The 22,847-nt window shown below is 40.5% G+C and overlaps 1 protein-coding gene across 2 annotated transcripts in view; it reads right to left on the bottom strand.

Moving 5' to 3' along the window:
• rgs3a (regulator of G protein signaling 3a) overlaps positions 1–22,847 on the bottom strand; it is a 243,603-nt gene that overhangs the window by 219,706 nt on the left and 1,050 nt on the right. The window contains exon 2 of one of the 2 annotated variants that reach the window (XM_059638197.1): positions 13,982–14,129. In XM_059638197.1, coding sequence (XP_059494180.1) covers positions 13,982–14,126 — 145 coding nt within the window. In that variant the 5' untranslated portion in view covers positions 14,127–14,129. Of the gene's footprint in view, positions 1–1,563; positions 1,750–13,981; positions 14,130–22,847 lie in introns of those variants that run through there. The other variant, XM_059638191.1, reaches the window with a different exon arrangement.

Here is a 22,847-nt window from a genome sequence, read left to right as displayed (position 1 = left end):
TTGAATACCTCCCACTGTTTTGCCACTGATTTTCCTCCAAAAATGTTTGTCCAGACTTAATCTCAGCTTTGTAAAGTTTGGAACTCTTACTCCTGCTCTACTTTGGTCACATTCTATAATAATGGCATGTCTAACTATGTAATGGTCATAAGCTCCCAAAATGGTCACTCATTACTACTTCATACACCTACCTAGCTTGATCTCCTAAGACTGAAGCTAGAATTGTGCCCTTGCTCATTAAGCTTGTTACATGCTTTTTGAAAGAATTCTCTTGAATACAGCTCAAGAATTTTGTGCCCTCTGTGCCTTTCACACTGCTTGTGGCCCCAGCTAATCTGGACAGTTGCAGTCCACAACTGTTATTAAATACAGTTTAATTACCTATACAGTTTACATGCCTGCATAGTTGCTCCTCAAAATCTCTCCCACTATTGAAGTGTGGTCTTTTTTGTTTGAGTTCAACCCACATGGGTTGATCCTTCATTTAAAATATCATTACCATTACAAACTGCGTTTGATACTTTAACCAATAACACTATCGGCCATCTTTTATCCCCTTGTCTATCATGCCTGAAAATTCTATATTCAAGGGTGTTGAGCTGCTATCTTTGCCTCTCTTGAAGCCAGGTTTCTGCATTAGCCACATGGCAGTATGATGCTGCTGTATTGAGGCCTTAGCTCATCAGCTGAGTAAGTCACTCAGTTCAAGGGCATTGAGGAATGGACAATAAATGCTAGCATCACCAGGGACCTTCATATCTCTTGAAATAGTATAGGAAAAAATTCTGTCCAATTTATAATGGTGATCCAATAACTGCTTAATCTTCAATTGCTGTTTTCAATATTTAAAATACTGCACTATAAGTAAGTGGTTACTATAAATTTTGTAACAGACTAATTTTTGATAATGGATTGAAAGGAACATTCAAAAATTACACTTATACATTTTCAATGACTTTGATATCGACATTTACGTTTATATCACAAACATCAATGTACTCTGAATCACAAAATTAATATCAGACACTAAAAACTTACATTTACATAACATTTCTGCAAAACCGGAGTCCAAACCAATCAGATTGTAGGCTTTTTAACATGCCTTTTCTAAGTGTTTGTTGTATAATACAAATCACTTATTGGATTAAAACATATATACCAATGATACCTATCAATACAATTGAATTATATGGTGAATGGTGCATCACATTTTACATTTTGAAACTCTAGTGATAGTTTGGATTACGAGTATTGAAGGATAATGTAAAAAAAGTACAAACAAAATAATTACGTTTTCCATTTACACCATGGAGAAAACTGCACAGTGCCTGCTGTTATTTCCCCAAGGCAAATCATAGTGTTTCAAAAGTACACAGTTTTATTACACAATTCAAGTTAGCCTTAAAACTTTTAAACTAGGAGTTCAAAAGTGTGTTCTCTGCATTACTTGTCTAGTCGTACTATGCTTGTGATCATGGAACTGCCATTTTAAACATTTACCAGTAACATAATCAACAGTTTGAACGGACCAAATAAAATGTCTCAGTGCTATTTGCACCTTACCAAAAGTTGTGAGATAAAAAGAATCAAGAACATTTGAAAATCTGTTGCAAAAGGAAACTCTGTGAACGCTGCCATGCTCCATTGTTAATTCCTGTAATGCAGCTGGAAACCTGAATCTGTAGTGTTTCAAATCAGTAACTCAAGAAGCCGTTAAAAGTACGTAACAAGCATGGTTGATAAGGCCAGCTGAGCTTCCCAGCAGGCTCTGCTAACCGCCCTTGCTTTGAATGTGAACTGCTGTGTCCATAGTGATGAGAATAGCTCTTGCTGTAATTGGCTGAGCGACTGTTTGAATGCATTTTTCCAACAACAGAAACCTATTCATTGGCTTTGAAGAAATTTTCTTATGAAACACACAGACATCCAAAGGGGAAGCACATACAAAATCCTGAAATGGAGTATCAGGCTTTGTTTTCAATGAGAAAAGCAGCAATCTGCAAGGTTAAGGTTCAAATCTTACACTATCGCTAAATAATCACTCCCGATTTCTGCACTACATTCTCTGTTAACTCAAATACAAAGCGATTAAAACTAGTAACTACCATGGGAACAACAGAAAGACTCTAGTTCTCACTAAACTGGTTATAAAAGGATTAAGTTGCATTCACTAGGGTGTGATCAAATCACTGCAGTTATGTCATTAAAAGTGTAGTGAATGCTAGACATTTTTTTGCAAGTTGGTTTCTTTTCATAAATGTGACTACTTTCAGCATGATAGAACAGGCCAACTCACAAAGTACCTGCCAGCTTGATGTTTAAATGCCCTACATCAAATATGATGTAGCAGGCTCACTTAATGCCCAACAATTAATACTGCTTGCAACTGTCATGATCTGGCTAGGGACCAGTTACTTGAAGTTAAAATATACAAATTGAGAGATCCATGGGAATTACCCATGAAGTTCCACAGTTCTGACCAAAATGAATAGTACACTATAGTGCTAGAGCAGTAAAATCTACATCATGTAAGACTCATATTCTAATATACCAAATTGGAATGGTATATGTTGGCAATACACAGACTGAATACTGAGTAGATAATAAATGCAGCCCAGACAGTTCAAACAAGCTTGTTAGCAATTTCTCCACCTACCCCAAGAGTCAAAACGTGGTGAGACTTTGAATACCATCAAATTTCACAGTGGATTTTCTTTCATACTTTCGCCAATGTGAACTTGAAATTTATTCTCAAAAACTGTTCTGCTATGAACTACCTGAGGCTCCTGTTTATATCTATCGCTGCAGACTCCCTGATTGGACCAAACAAACAGTCCCATTCAGGGAACTCACTCTCCAAAGTCCATTTGCCTGATCTTGTTCCAATCACGACAACCAATTTTACATTTCTCTATCTCACCTGAAACATCTGAATCCCAGATCATTAATCTGCCAGTTTTGTCCCTCTCTCAACCAAGTCTTTGTAATAGTTACAGCATCATAAATGTATGTATGTGTTCATCCAAGCTCAACGCTCTTTTTATCTGATGTCATTCTCCTCACATTGAAACAAATACACATCAGACTGCCAGTCCTGTCATGTTTAATAATCTCCCTATCTACTCTTCCTCTTAGTCTTAGTCTTACGGATTTGGTCTCAGATTCTTCTTTGGTCATGTTACTTGCTGACCTACTGCTCCTGTTCCCGCTACACCCCGTCACACTTGTCTAAACTCTCCAGAGTAGCAGTCGCAAACTTCCTTATCCGGATGCTGGTGCCCCTCTAGCTAAGGTACAACATCTCCTTCTTGTACAGATCCCACCCGCTCAGGAAGACATTCTAATGATCCACATACTTGAAGCCCTCCATCTAACACCAGCTCTTTAGCCATGTGCTTCACTGCACTATCTGCCCAATCTCAGCTTCATCGGTAATCAGCATAGGAAGTAATCCTGAGACTATAACCTTAGATGTCCTACTTTTCAACTTCCTACCCAAATTCCTGAACTCTCTTTTCAGGACCTCAGATCTCTTTCTGCCCATGTCATTAGTATCATAGGAACCATAACCTCTGGTTGCTCACCCTCCCCCTTCAGAATATCCTGGACCTGCTTAGAGCCATTTGTGATCTTAGCACCAGGGAGACAACACACTATCCTAGAGTCTCTCCCAAAAGCCACAGAAATTCCTGTGCCCTAACACACTGCTACTTCAACCCTCTCTACTGTATAAAACTAGTGATCATGGTGCCTTTGATCTGGCTGCTGCTTCTCCTGAGAGGCTACCTCCCAACTGTATCCAAAATGATATACCTGTTTTTGTTTGGGGGGGTGCAGGGAGTGGGTCCAAGGGACTCCTACACTGCCTGCCCATGTCTACTCATTTTCCTGGTTTTCAATCTGCGTAGACCTTACTAATGGTATGACTAGCCCACTAAACATGCTATGCACAAACATTCTTAGCCTTATGGCTACTCGATGTGGAGTCCATCCACAGCTCCAGGTACATCAGAAGCTGCAGGTGAACATTTTCTGCAGATGGAAATCATCATAGGCACTGGAAGCTCCCGTGATTTCCCACAAATTGCAGGAAGACCATTTCATGGGGGTAAGGTCTCCTGTTGCTTCGAAACTTACCAATGACAGACAACAATCCAAAACTGGTGACACAACCTTACTCACTAGACACCAAACACGTTTCTCACTCCCCCAGACTACGAGATAGTAAGTTTTTTAAAAAATTGCAAAGATAACATTTTCTATGAATAAAGTATACACACACACACACACACACACACACACACACACACACACACAGTTACTGAAATAGTTCTGTACAGTCTCTGCATGTGATTAAGAAACAAACATTGGAATTTGGCATTTCTTGCAGTTCCAAAACAAACCAAAGGTATTATACAGGACAATATTTACTGATGTTTGAGGCTCTGATAACTAAACAGACTCCCATTATAAAGATAACAAAGTGTGGAGCTGGATGAACACAGCAGGCCAAGCAGCATCTCAGGAGCATAAAAGCTGACGTTTCGGGCCTAGACCCTTCTTCAGAAAAGGCCTTAGACAATGGTCTTCCCCCACAGGCCTTGGCAGCAGCTGCCTTAAGTTTTAGCGTGTTCCTCAGTACGACACGCAGTCCTGGACATTGGCAATTGCCGGTCTGTAACACTTGGTCGAGGTCAACTCGTTGCAATGAAAGACCAATATGTTTCGGGCAGACCAAAGTGTGTCTTTCATTGATTCAATGGTCCTCCAGGGGCATTTGATATTTGTTTACACGTGTATCCCAAGGCACAGATCGCAGAGCATGGCATCCTGCATCACGGAACTGCGAGATAAACCCTAACAAAAACCACCCGCTCTCTAGACTTTCTGTGCAAAGGCACATTCCAGAAACAGTTGCGTCACAGCCTCTTAGTAGGTACGGCTCCTTCGAGGGCAGTATGTAGTGGCACACACAGACCGGGCTTGCATGAAGGATCTCACACGCGGTGCCCTTTTCACCACTAGCCAAGCTATGTCTTGGCACATAATGGAAAGTTCTGACAATGAGACGTTGTTCCAAAAGATTTTGACAGCCTGCTCAGGGAGCCACATGACAGGATTCATCCTCTCCTTTTCCTGCGGGTCCTAAGGACAGTACGTGCTTCTTGCTGAGCCTCTCCAGCAACTTTGTTTTTGTGAAGGATATTTTCTGGCTTTGGTGCTGTGGAACCTCCAGGTGGTTGGACCGTTCTATGTCACCTGCCCTTTTACAAATTTTTCCAAAGAAAAATACATTTGACCACAAGTCCATTGAGAAGTGGTCGGCACTTAGTGTCCTTAAGACCTGCAGGAAAAAGAGAGGATGAATCCTGTCATGTGGTTCCCTGAGCAGGCTGTCAAAATCTTTTGGAACAATGTCTCATTGTCAGAACTTTCCAATAAGTGCCAGGACATAGCTTGGCTAGTGGTGAAAAGGGCAATGTCCTGGCACTTATTGGAAAGTTCTGACAATGAGATATTGTTCCAAAAGATTTTGACAGCCTGCTCAGGGAACCACATGACAGGATTCATCCTCTCCTTTTCCTGCAGGTCTTAAGGACACTAAGTGCCGACCACTTCTCAATGGGCTTGTGGTCAAATGTATTTTTCTTTGGAAAAATTTGTAAAAGGGCAGGTGACATAGAACGGTCCAACCACCTGGAGGTTCCACAGCACCAAAGCCAGAAAATATCCTTCACAAAAACAAAGTTGCTGGAGAGGCTCAGCAAGAAGCACGTATTGTCCTTAGGACCCGCAGGAAAAGGAGAGGATGAATCCTGTCATGTGGCTCCCTGAGCAGGCTGTCAAAATCTTTTGGAACAACGTCTCATTGTCAGAACTTTCCATTATGTGCCAAGACATAGCTTGGCTAGTGGTGAAAAGGGCACCGCGTGTGAGATCCTTCATGCAAGCCCGGTCTTGTGTGCCACTACATACTGCCCTCGAAGGAGCCGTACCTACCAAGAGGCTGTGACACAACTGTTAAGGAAAAAACAGAGTTAACGTTTCGGGTCCGGTTCTGAGGACCCTTCAAGTTCAGAGGCCTGCAAGTCAAAGCCTCCCGGTGCATGGACAATGTCACCATTTTCTGCTCAGATCCGCTGCCAGTACACAGACTCATGAGCATCTGCGATCAGTTTGAACTGCCTTGGCAACCAAGATAAATCAAGGTAAGAGCAAGGCCATGTTCTTTGGGAATTGGGCTGAATGATACTTTATCCCTTCCACGGTCAGGGCAGATTACCTGAAAGTGCAGGGAACATGGTCTGGAGGTGCTGGAACATGCGCAAAAACTTGGGAGAAGCATATCACTGAAATGAGGCCGAAACTGGGCTTATGGGAGCATCGCCCCATCTCCATTATAGGTAAGGACTTCATTGTCATCAGGTGTGAGGTTCTATTAGTGATGCTGCATGCAGCATAGGTTTGGCCCATTCCCTGAACTTGCACCATGAGTATAAACACAGCTATGCACCAGGTCAGATATTGTCAGTCCACAGCTGCTCTTCACAGTCCTGTGTGAGAAGACCAGCCCTAAGGATGGGTGAAAAAAGAACATTAGCTCCCTGTTTTCCAGGTTGTGTGCAGAGGAGGGCCATCCTCTATCCTTGGGATCACTACAGACCACAGCATCAGACCATGTCAGCGTATCTGAAGTTCCAATGTAGGACAGTGCAGTCAGTGTTCTGGGGAAATGCTCAGCAATGTCACAGGCAGGTTCACGATGTTATGTACTCCACAATACTAAGTGCCGCATCTTCTCTCTGCTACCTCACATTTAGTCTATCTCTGCCACTTTCATGGGTTGTGGGCATTGCTGGCAAGGCAAGTATCTGTTGGCCATCATGAATTGCCTTTAAACCTATTGGTTTGATAGGCCAGCGGACGATTAAGAATTAAATCAATTTTTGTGAATCTAGAGTCACACGTAAGCTAAATCAGGTAAGGTAAATTTTCCTCTCCAAAATGAATTAGTGAAATAAACTGTTTTTTAATAAATCAACTGTAGTCGTCATGGCTATTGTTGAGACGAGCTTTACATTTTGGAATTATTACTTGAACATAAATTCCACTGTCTGCCATGTTGGGATTTGTACACTTGCCCACACAGCATTAGCCTGACCCCCTGGATTGTTGGTCCAGTGACTTTATCACAAAAATCACCATCATCTCCTACATCAATCCAGATTGTATTCTCAAGGTTCTGACGTTAGATTTGAATCACGACCTATGATTCCAAAACTATTCCAGTAAGTCATCACCAACTTCTGGCTTTGTTACACATCACCTTATAGGAGGTTATAAAAAATGAAGTTAGCAAGCATCAAAAGTAGCCACAGCACCGAAATGTCCACATGGAACCTAAATCCATGTCTGGCTTTCCAGTATACTCTTGGTTTTCTGTCATTAGCAATCTTAGAGGGTGAAGTTTGCTACCAATGCTGTTCTTAGATTAACTTGTGAATCTAGGAAATACTCCAATACAGTCTCTCAATCCTGTTAATGTTTATCTGCAATTGTCTAGCTATGCCTTGGCAAATGCTGTCCTTTGTTAAATGATTAGGAACCAATAATTTAACCTATTAAAAAAGGTGAATGCAATCTAGGTTCAAATCACAAAAATACTCTTACCGTAACAAAGGAGATGGGGCATGCAGGCAGTTTTGCTACTGCAGGGTACCCATAAGGACTTCGATGGAGCGCCACACAGAAAAGCACTGAAGGGTTTACACGCCAAAATGCTGGTTCTATTCACTAGCCTGCCAGACTATTGTAACTAATGAGGTGCTTTAAATGAGTGTAGCTCTGAAATGGCACAGGTTCTCATGTGAAATTCCCCTCATCTCAACCTCTATTCCAACTTCCTGTTGTGCTGCATCCTCCATATCTGTTTCAGCATTTGGATGGAGAGGCCTCTACATTATCTACCCCTTCTGTTCCACAGGCTGCACAAATGCATTTAACAGAAGTAGAAGTCACATGACTATGGCTAGCCAGCTAGTATTCCAAGGGTATTCCTCTAGATATTAACAAAAATAATTGTATGTACTATCATTTGCAGTGGAAAACGATTTCCAAAATTTGTGGTCAACATATAAAGTTATCATTTATTACAAAAATTTTGGGTTAATTGTAACTAGTCCCATTGCATCTAAAGCATTCGAGGTCTTTCAATGACGCCTGTCGAAGTTATAATTGACAGCTTGTCTAATATCTGCTCATTATTGGGTGGTGCCCCCTTCCCCAGGGTATGTTATTCCTCTGAGAAGTGCTCGAACAGAATAAGACATTTTTCTTTCAGTTCAATGCCTCAACTGATAATTTTCAGAGTACGTCAAGCTGCCATTGCCAGATTTTTAATTTGAGAGTGTTGCTTCATGTTCTATGCCCCAATACTTTTGCATATCCTTAGCTGTGAGCTAATGTAGACGTTCACACTGCTGGCAAGTTAGGCAAAAGAGCTTTGCTGCATCATTCACAAATTTAACAAATTACTGCCTTCCTGTTAGTCACTACATCTCTACTATATCTCACTGTCAAGGTTAGGAAGAAGCTCTTTTCCTATGATTGCATGCATATGTACTGGGCTTCAGGCAACTGCAATTGCAATATATTTTTGTTCAGATTCAGGTTCATCTGACAAGATCCCTCCAACAGTCACAAAATGTTCAGATAGTGTCCTGCAAAAGCTTCTTGCACAGGCTCCCTCCATCTATAGACTAATAGATTATCCATAATCGTCTCCACTTTGAAAAGATCACTGACCATCTCATTGTTTCAATAATACTCTTCCAGTGCAGTAGAAATGCCAAACAGCCTATGCTACAATCTGTTTCTCCTAAATGGTATCTAGACTTCCGTAAGAAAACTGCTGCTTTCATCAATTGTCAGTAACCATTCATCACACTGAAGGCAGTAAAAACCTTTGCCTTGGCAGTTTGTGAAAATTTCTTCAATAGTTAGCAGTATAGCAAGTAATGAGGGCTCCTCAAAGCTTTATGCAGATTCTTTCAATCAACACATACTGCTTTCCAGGTTTCATTCACTGTTAACATGCTGCTAATCCAGTCTGTAGAAGCTGTCACTTTCTTTATCACTCCTCCTCAGCAAGTAGTCCCAAAGTTTCATCTACATTAGATGATGTCACAAAGAATCTGCTCAACAGTTAATCGTTTCCTAGTCAGTGAAATACACGATCTATCTTCTGACAAATGTACAAATACCAGTTCAAGCTTTAGATTTATCTCAGCTGAACACAGTGGATTTTGTTTCACATCTACTATATTGAATTACAGATCTTCATTCTTTACACTGCACTGGGCTCTCAGCTTTATTTGTCCTTTTTGGTACGAGGACTGCTCCATCATACAGCCTAACTCTCATCTTTGAGAGCTTCATTTTTGGGTCACCAATTTGTGCAATTCACACAAGTCTGCAAAGCACATAATACGGCACAAAATAAAAGTGCCGATTTGAAAGTTCAGTGTTGCTTGCTGCTTTCCTTTGAATGCAAATACCATTCGAACAGTGACAAACTATTTATCATGTTTAGACCTGACAATTTCACCCATTGAAAGCAATGTATTTTGTCATAACACTGGCTAACATTTCTCAGCAGCCATCATCATAGGCTTGTCATGATTCTTTCTGGCTTTACATCTGCACGCAAAGTAATTCAGCTTCTTACAGTTAGAGCACTGTTATATCCACTCTGAGATAACGGGGTGTTGAGTTTGATGAATACAGCAGGCCAAGTAGCAGAGGGGCAGGAAGGTTCATGTTTCGGACCAAGGCTCTTCTTCTGAAATGAGGGAGGGGAAGGGGATTCTGAAACAAATATGGAGAGGGTGAAGGTGGACAGAAGATTGATAAAGGAGAAGATAGGTGGAGAGGAGGTAGACAAGTCAAAGAGGCAGGGGTGGAGTCAGTAAAGGTACACATAGGTGGGGAGTTAGGGAAGGGAAGGGTCAGTCCAGGGCAAACAGGCAGGACTACACTTGTATTCCCCATGAAACGGCCTAAAGGCCCTCCGCTTCTTCCTATCCCACAGGCCCGACCAGTCCCCCTCCAGTGACACCTTCATCCACCGAGTTGAACTCATCCTCACCTTTAACAGCTTCTGTTTCAATACATCCCATGTCCTACAGGCAAAGGGGGTGGCTGTGGGTAGCCGCCTCAGCCCAAACTATGCCTGTCTTTTTCTAGGTTATGTGGAACAATCTCTCTTCCGTAACTACATTGGTCTTAACCCGCCCTCTTCCTTCATTAAATTGATGACTGTATCGGCGCCACCTCATGCTCCCAGGAGGAGCTCGAACAGTTCATCTACTTTACCAACGCCTTCCACCCCAACCTTAAGTTCACCAGGACCATCTCTGATACATCTCTCTCCTTCCTGGACCTCTGTTTCCATCTCTGGCAACACCTGGAAACTAATATCCATTTCAAGCCTACCGACTCTCACAGCTACCTGGAATACACCTCCTCCCACCCACATTCCTGCAAGAATGCCATCCCCTATTCCCTTGCCTCTGCCTCCGCATGTGCTCCTAGGATGAGGCATTCCACTCCCGAACATCTCAGATGTCCTCACTTTACAAGGGCCACAACTCTCCCACCCCTCAGTGGTTGGGAACGCCCTCAACTGTGTCTCCTGCATTTCCCACAACTCATCCCTCACACCCCCTCCCCAAAATAAACAACCAAAACAGAATACCCCTCGTCGTACCACCCCACCAACCTCCGGATCCAACGCATCATCTCCGACATTTCCGCCATCTGCAATCCGACCCCACCACCAAAGACATTTTTCCATTCCCATCCTTTTCTGCTTTCCAGAGGGACCACTCTCTCCATGACTCTCTTGTCCACTCCACACTCCCCTCCAGCCCCACCACATGTGGCACTTTTCCCTGCAACCGCAGGAAGTGCTACACCTGCCCTGACACCACACCCCTCACCCCCATCCCAGGCCGCAAGAAGACCTTCCATATCAAGCAGATGTTCACCTGCACACCTGCCAATGTGGTATACTGCATCCGCTGTACCCGTTGTGGCCTCCTCTACATCGGGGAAACCAAGCAAAGGCTTGGGGACTGCTTTGCAGAAATCCTACGCTTGGTTCGCAACAAACAACTGCACCTCCCATTCCTCAGATGACATGCCCATCCTGGGCCTGCTGCAGAGCCACAATAATGCCATGCAAAGGTTGCAGGAACAGTACCTCATATTCCACTTGGGAACACTGCAGCCCAATGGGATCAATGTGGATTTCACAAGCTTCAAAAATCTCCCCTCCACCTACCACATCTCAAAACCAGCCCACCTTGTCCCCACCTCCCTAACCTGTCCTTCCTCCCACCTATCCCCTCCTCCAGCATCAAGCCCACACCGATCTCCCACCTACTAGCCTCATCCCCGCCCCCTTGACCTGTCCATCCTCCCTGGACTGACTCATCCCCTCCCTAACTCCCCACCTACACTCACTTTTACTGGCTCGATCCCCACCTCTTTGACCTGTCTGTCTCCTCTCCACTTATCTTCTCCTTGATCCACCTGCCCCTCTCCCTATTTAATTCAGAACCCCCTTTCCCTCCCTCATTTCTGAAGAAGGGTCCAGACCCAAAACGTCAGCTTTCCTGCTCCTCTGTTGCTGCTTGGCCTGCTGTGTTCATCCGGCTCTAAACCTATATATCTCAGGTTCTCCAGCATCTACAGTTCCTACTATCTCATCTCCACTCGGGATAAGCTTTACTTTTCTGTGATTACCTGATCAACATTTACATCTTGCCTTCTGGCCCTGCTATTTCTGCTGACTTTTCTGCAAATATTTCTTCCCGCATCCTACGGATTGGAAAGATGCTAATGCTACCCAACTATTTAAAAGAAAAAAAAGGACAGAAAACAGAATTATAGACTGGTTCGCCTGACATCAGCAGTAAGGAAAATGCTAGAGTCCACTACAGAAGATTTAATAGCAGAGCACTCAGAAAACAGTGGCAGAAATGGACATAGTGGGCATTAATTTACAAGAGGGGAAATTATGCTTGACAAATCCACTGAAACCTTTTGTAGATTTATGTAGTAGAGTGGATGTTTTGCATTTGGACTTTCAGAAGGCTTTTGATAACATCCTACGTAAGAGATTGCTTAGTAAAATCAAAGCACATGGGGAGGGTTGTATACTGAAACAAATAGAGAACACAACCGGCAGACAAGAAGAAAAATATATGAATAAATGGTTCATTTTACCAGTGTCAACCAGGAACCTGTTGGATACTGCAGAGATCAGTCGGATGCCAGCTATTCATACATATGAATGATGTACGAGGGAATTAAATGTCACATCTCCATGTTTGCAGACAGCACAAAGCTGGGTGGGAACAGTGCACTGTAAGGATGCAGAAATGCTTGTGTGATTTGAACCAGTTGAACAAGTGGGCACATGCATGGTAATTAAAGTGGATAAATGTGTGTATCTGTACTTATTGACAGGTTTCTTGAAATCACATTTCTCATCTCTCAGTAGGCATGCATTCATGTTGGCTTCCTTACGCCTAAGTGAATTTTACTTCAGATGAAACCATCTTTCAGTTGTCCAAATTGACAGGATTCAGCCAAAAGTATTAATTGAGTCACATACTGATCAATAGTCTCCCTTTCCCCAGGCTCTGATGGTGAACACATACTGTTCGTATGTGACATTATTATGTAGTTCAAAATGTGGCTTCAAAGTCTTCAGAAAACTCTAGCTGGCTGTTCTGGTCCCTAGATCTAACGCATTTTGGCTTAATTCTTTCCCATCGCTGATAGTACAGCTGCTATTCTTTTGACTTAGTTGTGCAGTTATGTCATAATGTTGCCAGAGTGGAAAAACATTCCATTTCTGTTTCATAGTTCCTTTCATTTCTGCAGCAGCAGACGATAGAAAATTCACAGCCACATGACTCATTCAGTAAATCAAATCTGCAGACTTTTGATTTCACATTTTTGCTGTCTCTTTTCATAGGTGGCCCTCTTATGGCTCTGAAACTTTATTCAGGTATAGATTTCTTGACACCGTACTTCAAGTTCCGCATGCACTGGTTGTTACAGCTTACACGCAAATGCGCCAACATCAATGGTAGAGGGCACGTGATGATGACGAACCAGTCAGTACACTCTACAAATTTCTGCAATGACTGTCCCTGAAGATGTTGCAAAATCTGCCAACTACAATAAATCATTCATTCAGTCCAATGTACATTCAGACAGCACATAAACAGCAGAAGACATTCTAAATTACCTGATCTACTCTAAACACTGGAAGAACTGCAGATGCTGTAAATCAGAAACAAAAACAGAAATTGCTGGAAAAGCTCAGCAGGTCTGGCAGCATCTGCAGACAGAGTTAACATTTTGGGTCAAGTCATCCTTCCTCAGAACAGAACAGATTTTCCAGCAATTTCTATCTGATCTGTAAGTTGGCTTTGAGGGTTTTTAAATAAAACCAGCACAGGGTCCCTCCAAATGATATAGGAGCAGGATTAGACCAGTTGATCCTTCTACCTCCTCTGCATTTTGATAAGATCATGCCTGATCTGACTGTGGTCTCACCCACAATTGTACTTTCCTGACTCCTGCCCCAGCCCCATCACCACCACTCATGAGTTGCAATACAAGTAGTTAGGCCCTCCCGCCCTCAGCCATCGTATCACCTGTAACATGCACCCACTTTCTGTGGCCTCTCATATTCATCCGGCCAACTTAATGCTAATTCATCTTCCCAGCCATACCGATGGTTCATCTTACTTTCCATGCTAACCTAACAGTATCAACATATGCTCAAGATCTAACTTCAGTGATCTATGAAGTATATTGAAAAGATATTTTTACCATTTTCCATTTGTTTGAAATGTTGTGACTCTTCCAAATTTGGGAAAATATAGAAACAATTCTGTACCTTTTCCTTTTACACCAACATGACTAATCTTCCTCTTCCTCTTAGGGTAAGATGTCTTTTTCACCAATGAAGAGGCAATGACTGGCTCTTCAATATTAACTACACACAGGCTCTGAGACTCACGATTTTTGTGTCTTTGTTCCATTTCCTGAAAATGAAGAAAAATTAACAGTGAAAACAATTTACAACTATTTCTTAGCTCCTCCAATAGCCTGGGAGGTGTAACATTAGACTATATGTAAAGCACAGTTCTCAAGCTTAGCATGCATTAAAAGGGACTGGTAGGTTCCAGTTTTGGTCCCTATTAGTATTAATTTCAGTAAACCTAACCTGAGATTCCAAGTGGACCAAAATTGACCTCAGCAGCTCTCGGCTAAAAGAGAGGGGGGATAAAAACATTAATCCAAGTTTCCAGGTAAGGCTAGAGGATACAAAAATAATTAAAAATCAAGTTAAAACAATACAATACAATACAATACATGTAGAATTCACAGCAAAACAGACAGTGTAAAGAAATAAATATGATCTGATAACGTAACAAAAACATAGCTTCAGGATGATATCAGAAATCGAATATTGAAGGGTACAGGTCATTTAGCATAGACAAGTGGCTCAGAAGTGTGCAGGTGTGGCTCTGTTAAATAATTACGTGATTGGCAAAATAGAAGGGAATGGCCAACTTTCTTGAAATCACAGCATAGAAGGGCAGAGATGAGAAATAAAGTCACGTGACTTGAGGAAGTAGTGTACAAATCCCCCAGCAATCACACTATAGGAAGAAAATGGGAACTTCTCAGCAAAGTACAACAATAATTATGGGGGATTTTAATCTGAATATAGACTGAAAAAACGTGACAGAAAAGGGAGCTAAACGGAGATAATAGAAGGCGTTTGGAATAACTTCTTGGAACGGCAGAGTCTGGAGCGAATCAGAGAGAGAAGGCTGCACTTATCCTGATATTGTGCAAGATAGGACTAATTAAAGACCACTTAATGAAGGCACCCCTAGGTCGCAGTGATCTTCACATAATTGAACTGTGCAATCAATTTGAAGGAGAGAGAAGTGGATTCTAAACTAATAATTTAAACTTTAAAGGAAATTACAGCAAGGTATAAGAAGAGTCAGCTTTTGTGGACTGGAAAAGTAAGTTGAAGGCTAAGTCAACAAATACACAGGGGCATTCAAAGGGATATATCAACATTCACAGAATAGATAAAATTCCAACAAGAAAACAAAAAACCCTAAGGAGACAATTCGCTGTAATTAGCTAAAGAAATGGAAGTAAGCATCAATTTAAAGGGAAAACATTAAATGCGCAAATATGGATGGTAGGTAAGAGAACACAGGAAAGAACACAAACAAGGCTAGCCTCCATCCTAGGGTTCCAAAAGCTAGTGAGATTGTTGATGCATTGGTTTTCATTTTCAAAATTCCAAGATTCAGAGAGGTTCCATCAGAATGGAAAATAGCAATTCAATTTAAAGGGACCGAGCCACAAAGCAGTTAACTACATGTCACTTAGCTTAACATCTGTCAGGGAAAAGATATTAGAAGATTTAAAAACAATTCATAGCAGGGCAGCTGAAAAAGTTCCAAGTAATGAGGCCGAAGAGATTACTATGGCATACTTTAAAAACTAAAGATAATTCAGAACAGTTGGCATTGTTATGTGAAGGGAAAAAAAATTAACCACTTTATTTCACTTTGAAGTACCAGCATGTGCTGCGGATTAAAGGAAAGCAGGTAAGTGTACTACACTTTGATTATAAACTGTAATACATAAAATCTAAGCACTCAATGAAGTGATATCATTTATGATGACAGAAATTGAACATATCCATGAGAATCTTGATATGCTTCAGTTATGCAGAGCATTGACAAGATAACATCTTGAACACCGTACACAGTTTTGGTTCCTTACTTAAGGAAGGTACGTAAAGGAGTTGGAGGAAGTACAGAGTAAGTTTACTAAATTGATACATAGAATGAGTAGGTTATCTTTTGAAGATAGATTGGACAGTCTCTGTCGTTTCTACTGGAGTTCAGATTTGGTTGAAACGTATAAAATCCCAAGTGGTCTTCACAAGGTGAAAAGGGAAAGCAAGCTGGAGACACAGACTTCTTGGATTTCCTCATCCTTTAAACCTTTAGTCAGGTTGGTATGACAGGTCGGCACAACATCGAAGGCCAAAGGGCCTGTGCTGTGCTGTAATGTTCTATAGCAAACCAGTCAACATCCATTCATCCCAGCCAAGCTTTGTGAACTTGCTTAATGATCAAAGTAACTATTTCAATTGCTGGTAACTGTGAAACAGAGAACTAAATTGAATAAATTTGAAAGCAGAAAAAGCTAAGGTGATTTCACAACAGTTGTTCTTGCCAAAGGATGAGGATGAAAATGGAAAAGGGAAAAGTAGTTGTGGAAGAACTAAAGTGGCAGTTGAGTCCCATATTATTTCAACAACCCTCTCTGGGTAAAACTGGTTGAGGATTCCTGTCCAGATCATATCAGACCAACCACAAAAGAAATAATAAAGAAAGAAAACACAAGAGAGGTGATACAAAGCAGCAAACGGAATTTTTAGGGGTGTGGAAGCTGATGAGGAGCAAAGAGTAAGTGACAGCAAGCAAGAGAGGAGTCAGACAGATACATCATTATGAAGATAAATTATTAGGAGATTAATTTGTTGCAGTTTGTAAGCAACAGCACAGGATGTCAATGTTTCTGAGCGAATGAGCAGCATTGGTAATAACTGATGCTACATCTCCATCTTTTGGACAATTTGAGCACTAGCCATTTAACAAAATGAATGAGTTACCAATGAGTTACCACAAGCTTTCAGGACAAATCACACTGAGTCAAAGAAAATGGTCATATGTTTTCTCTGAATTCACAATAGTATTGAGGCTTTGTAAAAACATACTTTGAAAATGCTTATTATTTGTACAGTGAAGAATAAGTAAGATGAATATATCTTTAAAACAGATGGAAAGCAAAGTTATAAAACTATGCACCCCACCCCTAAATTTCCTGTTCAGCAAACTTTGTCTCAACCAGCATCTTACGAACCAGCACTCTTGATAAGCTGGCAAAAAGTATACACCTCAAATACCTGAACTTTCCAGTATTATCACGATCTCTGCAATGTCTGAATAGTCTGTTAAAGGTGTGAGTGAGGAGACCCTCTGTTGGTAATTTTTATTTAAGGCAAATTGCATTACTATTTAAGTGATCAATGCTGTAAATAAAGCATAACAGAGTTGGGTATACCCCATGCATTATTGTTTTTATACTTAATGTAAAAACACACATTATGTGGGCCTGCGGATCGACCAGAGCACTCCTGATCCCATAGGGTCTAGTTAATAAAAGGTATGCAATACATATGCGCAGCAGTAAGTATTTCTATCATGCCATATCAGAAACTGAACCCAACTAAAACATTTTCTATTGTCTGTAAAGTTATTTTTAAGCCAATTCCAATTTGTGTTCTGCCTGCAAATAAAGACACTCTGTGGCAACATCAACATGAGCCAAGGTGCAACTCCTATTATGTAGGCAGTAGAGGCCATTACACAAAAAGATCTGTCACTGAGGTAATAGTTGAAAGCATTGGAGATAATGGTGCGCCCATAAATGATCCTCATTTTCACATCATACTTCTCATTCCTCAACCTCCTTTGACTTGCAAGTTATTACTAGTGAAAACATGCACTTCCTCTGTTAGAAGAGTACAGCATTCAGCTTCTCAATTACATTCTGCCAGTCAATACATAATATGCAACACCAAGTGCATATCTCCACTTATGACCCATACCTGTAATGAATTTGGTTAATTTTAAATCAAGGGCTGAGAGATTTCAATTAATAATTGTCATTGATTGAAGATAATTCAAACATTTCTACTGTATATGTTGAAATATTTCTTAATTACACCTCTTGTACAGATCAGACTTCAACCTCGGCCTTCCAGCTCAGAGGTAGGGGCACAACCACTGAGCCATTAAAGACCTTAAAAAGTAAAGCTATTGACTGCAGATTGAGTAAACACTGAGAAAGCAAATAGGGAACAACTAACTTTATCTCACACATGCATATGAGGAAGAAGTACACTCCAATAAAACACACGAAGCAAAAGTCAAACTATTGTCTCAGAGATTTTTGGAGAAATACTCCTGGAAATGCAAGTTAACTAAAAGCTACATTTTACAGGGTAACACATTTCAAAGGCCAAGTATTTTTGAAACCACGAAGTGATAATGATATGGAAGGGAAGCAACAGAAATTAAACAAGTGTATTTATAGGCTGAATGATGCAACAAGGATACAGTATTTCTGAGCTAGGTCAGTCTTGCTGAAAGTAGACTACATTTAGTTTGAGAGATAGTGCAAACTGCTTGCCGGAGAATTCTGAGATAACAAAGGTGTAGAGCTGGATGAACACAGCAGGTCAAGCAGCATCAGAGGAGCAGGAAGGCTGATGTTTTGGGCCTAGACCCTTCAAGGCCCAAAACGTCAGCCTTCCTGCTCCTCTGATGCTGCTTGGCCTGTTGTGTTCATCCAGCTCTACACCTTTGTTATCTTACATCCATTTTAAAGCAGGGTCAGCAAAGTGGTGTCGGAAAGAGAAACTGATAGGCCTTCTAATGATGCACAATAATGATTTTCTGAAGGCAGATGCTATCAAATTTGAATGATAAGTGATAGACAAGTTAAATTTAAAGACTGGAAGCCAGACTTTGGGTGCCTTTAAATATAGAGGGTTTGACATTAAGTCTCAGAAATGGCTTTGGATATTCAGGCTTACTAGGAAAGTGTTGATCGCGACCCGAAAATTCTGGCCAGGTACTCTTAACGATTATTTTACATCTAGGGAAGAAATAGATGACTTAAGAAATCTGAATGAACAGTTAAACTGGTTATTCTCTCCAATGAGATCTGAAGCCAGCTACGATATAATTAGAACTTCGGACTATAACGAACATGCTGTTGAGAAAGTCTTGCAAGCAAGTAAAATAATAAATTAAATTTACAATATGCACATTCCATTTCATAGCCTTGGGTGACCCAGATAATATGAAGCTAGACCTTTTTAGCAATGCTGCACATACCAATTTTCCAGATATTCTACTGTGGCAAGGGTCATCACATTCTTGGCGAGGAAGAATAATACATGTTGCACATTAGCCTGGGAAACCAGGAAAATAAAAAGAACGTAACCTAAAATATCTTATCTCCAGATACACTGGCACCAGTGGAAGCAATAAACCTGGAGATGCATTTATCTAACATTCTGAAGAAAATCTTATACAAGGGCAATTTTAGAAAAAAAAAATGCCCATAAAAAGTGTTGGGTAGATAATCATTCTCTTTGCGACAATGTACCTTTGACAAAAGGCATCACTGAGAAGTTAAGCATGGACAAATGTCACATCTCAGTGCAGTAGAAATCAAGCCCCAATGCTCCCAGAGTCATTACATTTTTTTCATGTCAATCTACTTGCCTAAAATTCCCAATTTACCTGACTAAGGCTAAAAGAAAGCTCGCAGATTTCTGTATTTCAGATGGTAACTGTTTATTACAAAGTGCCTTTAACCAAGGCAATTAGGAAAATGGAATTGCTGGCATGTAGATCTAAAACGAAACTCTATTCTTTCCTAAACATGACCCCCCATTCTAAAACAGACAGACATACAACAGATAAGACATAATGGGTGGAAAACAGCAACAAAAACAAACAAACAAACCAACCAGAAGAACAGTTCAACAGCACCCCTCTGGACCAAGAATATGATGCGTTTTCCCCCCACCATTTATTTTTGAAACTTTTTTGTTGTCGATAGAGTTTGGTGCACACCCATGTGGTTTCTTATTTACTGGTTGAGAATTCATCCTTGCACTATTTTTGAAGGAAGTTTTACTTCTCCTTCAGCAGGGCATTTGCCAAGAATGGCGCGTGGAAGCTAAATAGTTGGTCTTGGAACTTTCCAGTTCCTCTGCAAGAGGGAGAGATTTTTATGCTGCTTGTTCTTTGCAGACGACGCAGTTCTCTGCTACACTAGCTCCATTCAAGCCATGATCACCTGGACAGAAGACAATAAAACTATGACAATTGAGCAATTTCCCTTAGTTCAGAACTCTTCAGCTCCATGGTAACTTCTTCAGCTTTCCCTATTCCAAAATAATGTAACATTGTATAAAATACACAATCTGCCCTGGTAAACATGATTTTTAAAATCGCAGCCATCTCTTTGTATAGTCTCCTTGGCTTAAAGCAATAGCTGCCTAAAATAAAAGGAAATAAAAATGTGGTTTTTATACTAGTATGCTAGAAAAGAGATTTCCAAACTAAAGTGGGTAGTTGCAAGTCATTGTCAAAGAAATGGCATGTGGTCAAATAAATCATGGAAAAGTCTCAAAGAGGGGCACCTGGTGAAATGAATTAAAAGAACATGAAGAAAACAATTTTGCTTGGGCCATTTTGGAGTTGAACATTTAAGAAATGAGGAACATGGAAAGTTGTACAATAAACATATGTGAAATTTTTTTTAAAAATCATTACTTTCTGTTCCACTATTATTTATTTGTCTTTACAGGTTTTATTTAGAGATAGGAGGGGGATCTGTCAGGATAGCAACAGTACACCTGGTGATAGGGGTTAATTGATTAATTAGGTGACTCAGTAAACAAGAGGTACCTGACAGTACTAGATATTTGATTAACTAGTTGTTAACACTCTCTCAGAGGAAAAGATGTCTTGACCTTGATTTCAGCAACACGTTTAGACCAGTGTCGACAATATTCAACCCTCAATTCCCTGACTAGCAGAAATTCTTTTCCTCCTTCCCCCAACTGTTCCCTTTAGTATGTTGAATTCTCCAATCAAATCCAGAAGTGAGGTGACAGTGAATGCCCTTGACAACAAGGCAGGATTTGACAGAGTGCTGGCTAAAATAAATAGTGGCCAGAAGTGCAGTCAGAGACTTTGACCCCTACAAATATCCCATCTTTAAAAAAAATCACAAGACTGTCCACCATTTACAAAGTACAAGTCAGGAATATAATGCAATGCTCTTCATTTGCCTGGGTCTGTGAGATGCCAAAAGCTCAAGCAGCTCAGGACAAAGCATCTGATTTGGTTGGCACCCCATCCACCAGCTTCAGCCTTTATTCCCTCTTTGCTGACACAATGGGATTAATGCGTACCATACACAAGGCCACTGCAGCAACAACAAAACCTTCCAAACTAACAATCTCTGCAACCTAGAAAGACAACGGCAGCAGACTCTCAGGAACATCAACAACTTTAAAAGTTTCCCTCCAAGCCACAGACCATCTTTTCTTGGAACTATCATTCCTTCAGAGTAAAAATTCTAAACATTGTATGCTTTTAAAGAGTGCTATTGTGTACCCACATCAGATGGACTGCTGAGATTCAACTAGATGGTGCACTACCACTTCCCTAGGAGCAATTGGGAATGAGCAGCAAATGTTCTCCTTATCTTCAACATTCACATCTCATGGGAAAATAAACACCGTTAACCTTATGAATTCCATAAGCCTATTAGATTTTCTCCAAAAATGTGGGTGCCTGGGGCACCTTAAGATACAGAAGATTCCCAGTCCTTTTTTGTACACGTTCATGACATTTTCATGACAACATATATGGATACTCACGTCTCTCTGAACTTCCACTGTTCTAGTTTCTCACCATTTAGAAAGTGCCCAGGCTTTTTATGTTCAAAATCAGGTGGGAACCTAAATAACCTCACACTTGCTTGCACTGAAATCCATTTACTACAGTTTAGCCCATTCACTTAAATCAAAATATTTCTTTGTAATATTATATTTTCATGTACACCACTTAGGGTGATGTCTCTCTTTTTGTCATCAGCAAACTTGGATGATGAGTTTTCTGTCCAATTTTCAAAGTTCCCAGCAAATAAAATGAGTGGTGATGACTTGAATACATATCCTTGTGGGAAATGTTCTGCCAATGGCTGCAATTGCCCATTTCATTCCCTACCTTTCTTAAACAGTGGAGTAACGTGGCTTTTCAGTCAAAAAAGATTCTTCAATCAAGGAAGTATTGGAGGTATTTGCAACCTTCGCATCCAATTGCTTCAAAATCCCTGGGTGGAAAAATATGTTTTCAGGTGATCCTACCAATTACTATTTCTCTTCCTGTAGTACTTCACCCACTTTCATTCAAGTTATTTATCGGGCTCAAGTATCTCTGAGATATCAATTCTGACAAAGGGTTTTCATCTAAAATGCCAACTTATTTTGTCTCTTTAAAGATGCTGTTGACTGCTGTCTATTTCCAATGTTTTTGGTTCTTATTACAATAGCGTAAGCCTTTTAAAATCTGTGCATCTTCCTTTCATAGTTACTGTTCCGGTGTGCCAGTATCTAATTCTATTTGACTACTGCAAGTCAGTTTATAGCTATTTTAAAATCAGAAATTTAGACTGTTTAAAATTCAGTTTTGAATTATTTAATGAAAAATGTCTTTATAAAGCACAGCCAATGTTTACACCAATTGTTTCCTTAAAATATTCATATTAAAAGATTTCCAATATACAGCAGTACTAGTTTACACACAAAATTCCTGAACAGTATTATAGAAAAGCTTTTGCATTTCTATTTGAATATTACTGAAGGTGATAGCTAAAAGAGCAATAGTCTAAATCCCCCCTGTTAAAGTCAATATTTCTAAGTAATGTCCACATTTTTGTTTCTGAAACATTAATCTCAAGAATTCCAGGAAAAGGGTGACTAGTACTTATTCATCCTTTGTTGATTAAGAGGCAAACAAAAACTACTCTGAATCAAAGGGAAAACAAGAATTATGAGAATAGTC

The sequence above is a fragment of the Stegostoma tigrinum genome, chromosome 29 (genome assembly GCF_030684315.1).
Source record: "Stegostoma tigrinum isolate sSteTig4 chromosome 29, sSteTig4.hap1, whole genome shotgun sequence".
In the NCBI taxonomy this organism is placed as follows: domain Eukaryota; kingdom Metazoa; phylum Chordata; class Chondrichthyes; order Orectolobiformes; family Stegostomatidae; genus Stegostoma; species Stegostoma tigrinum.
This window is presented reverse-complemented; position numbering and strand designations above follow the sequence as displayed.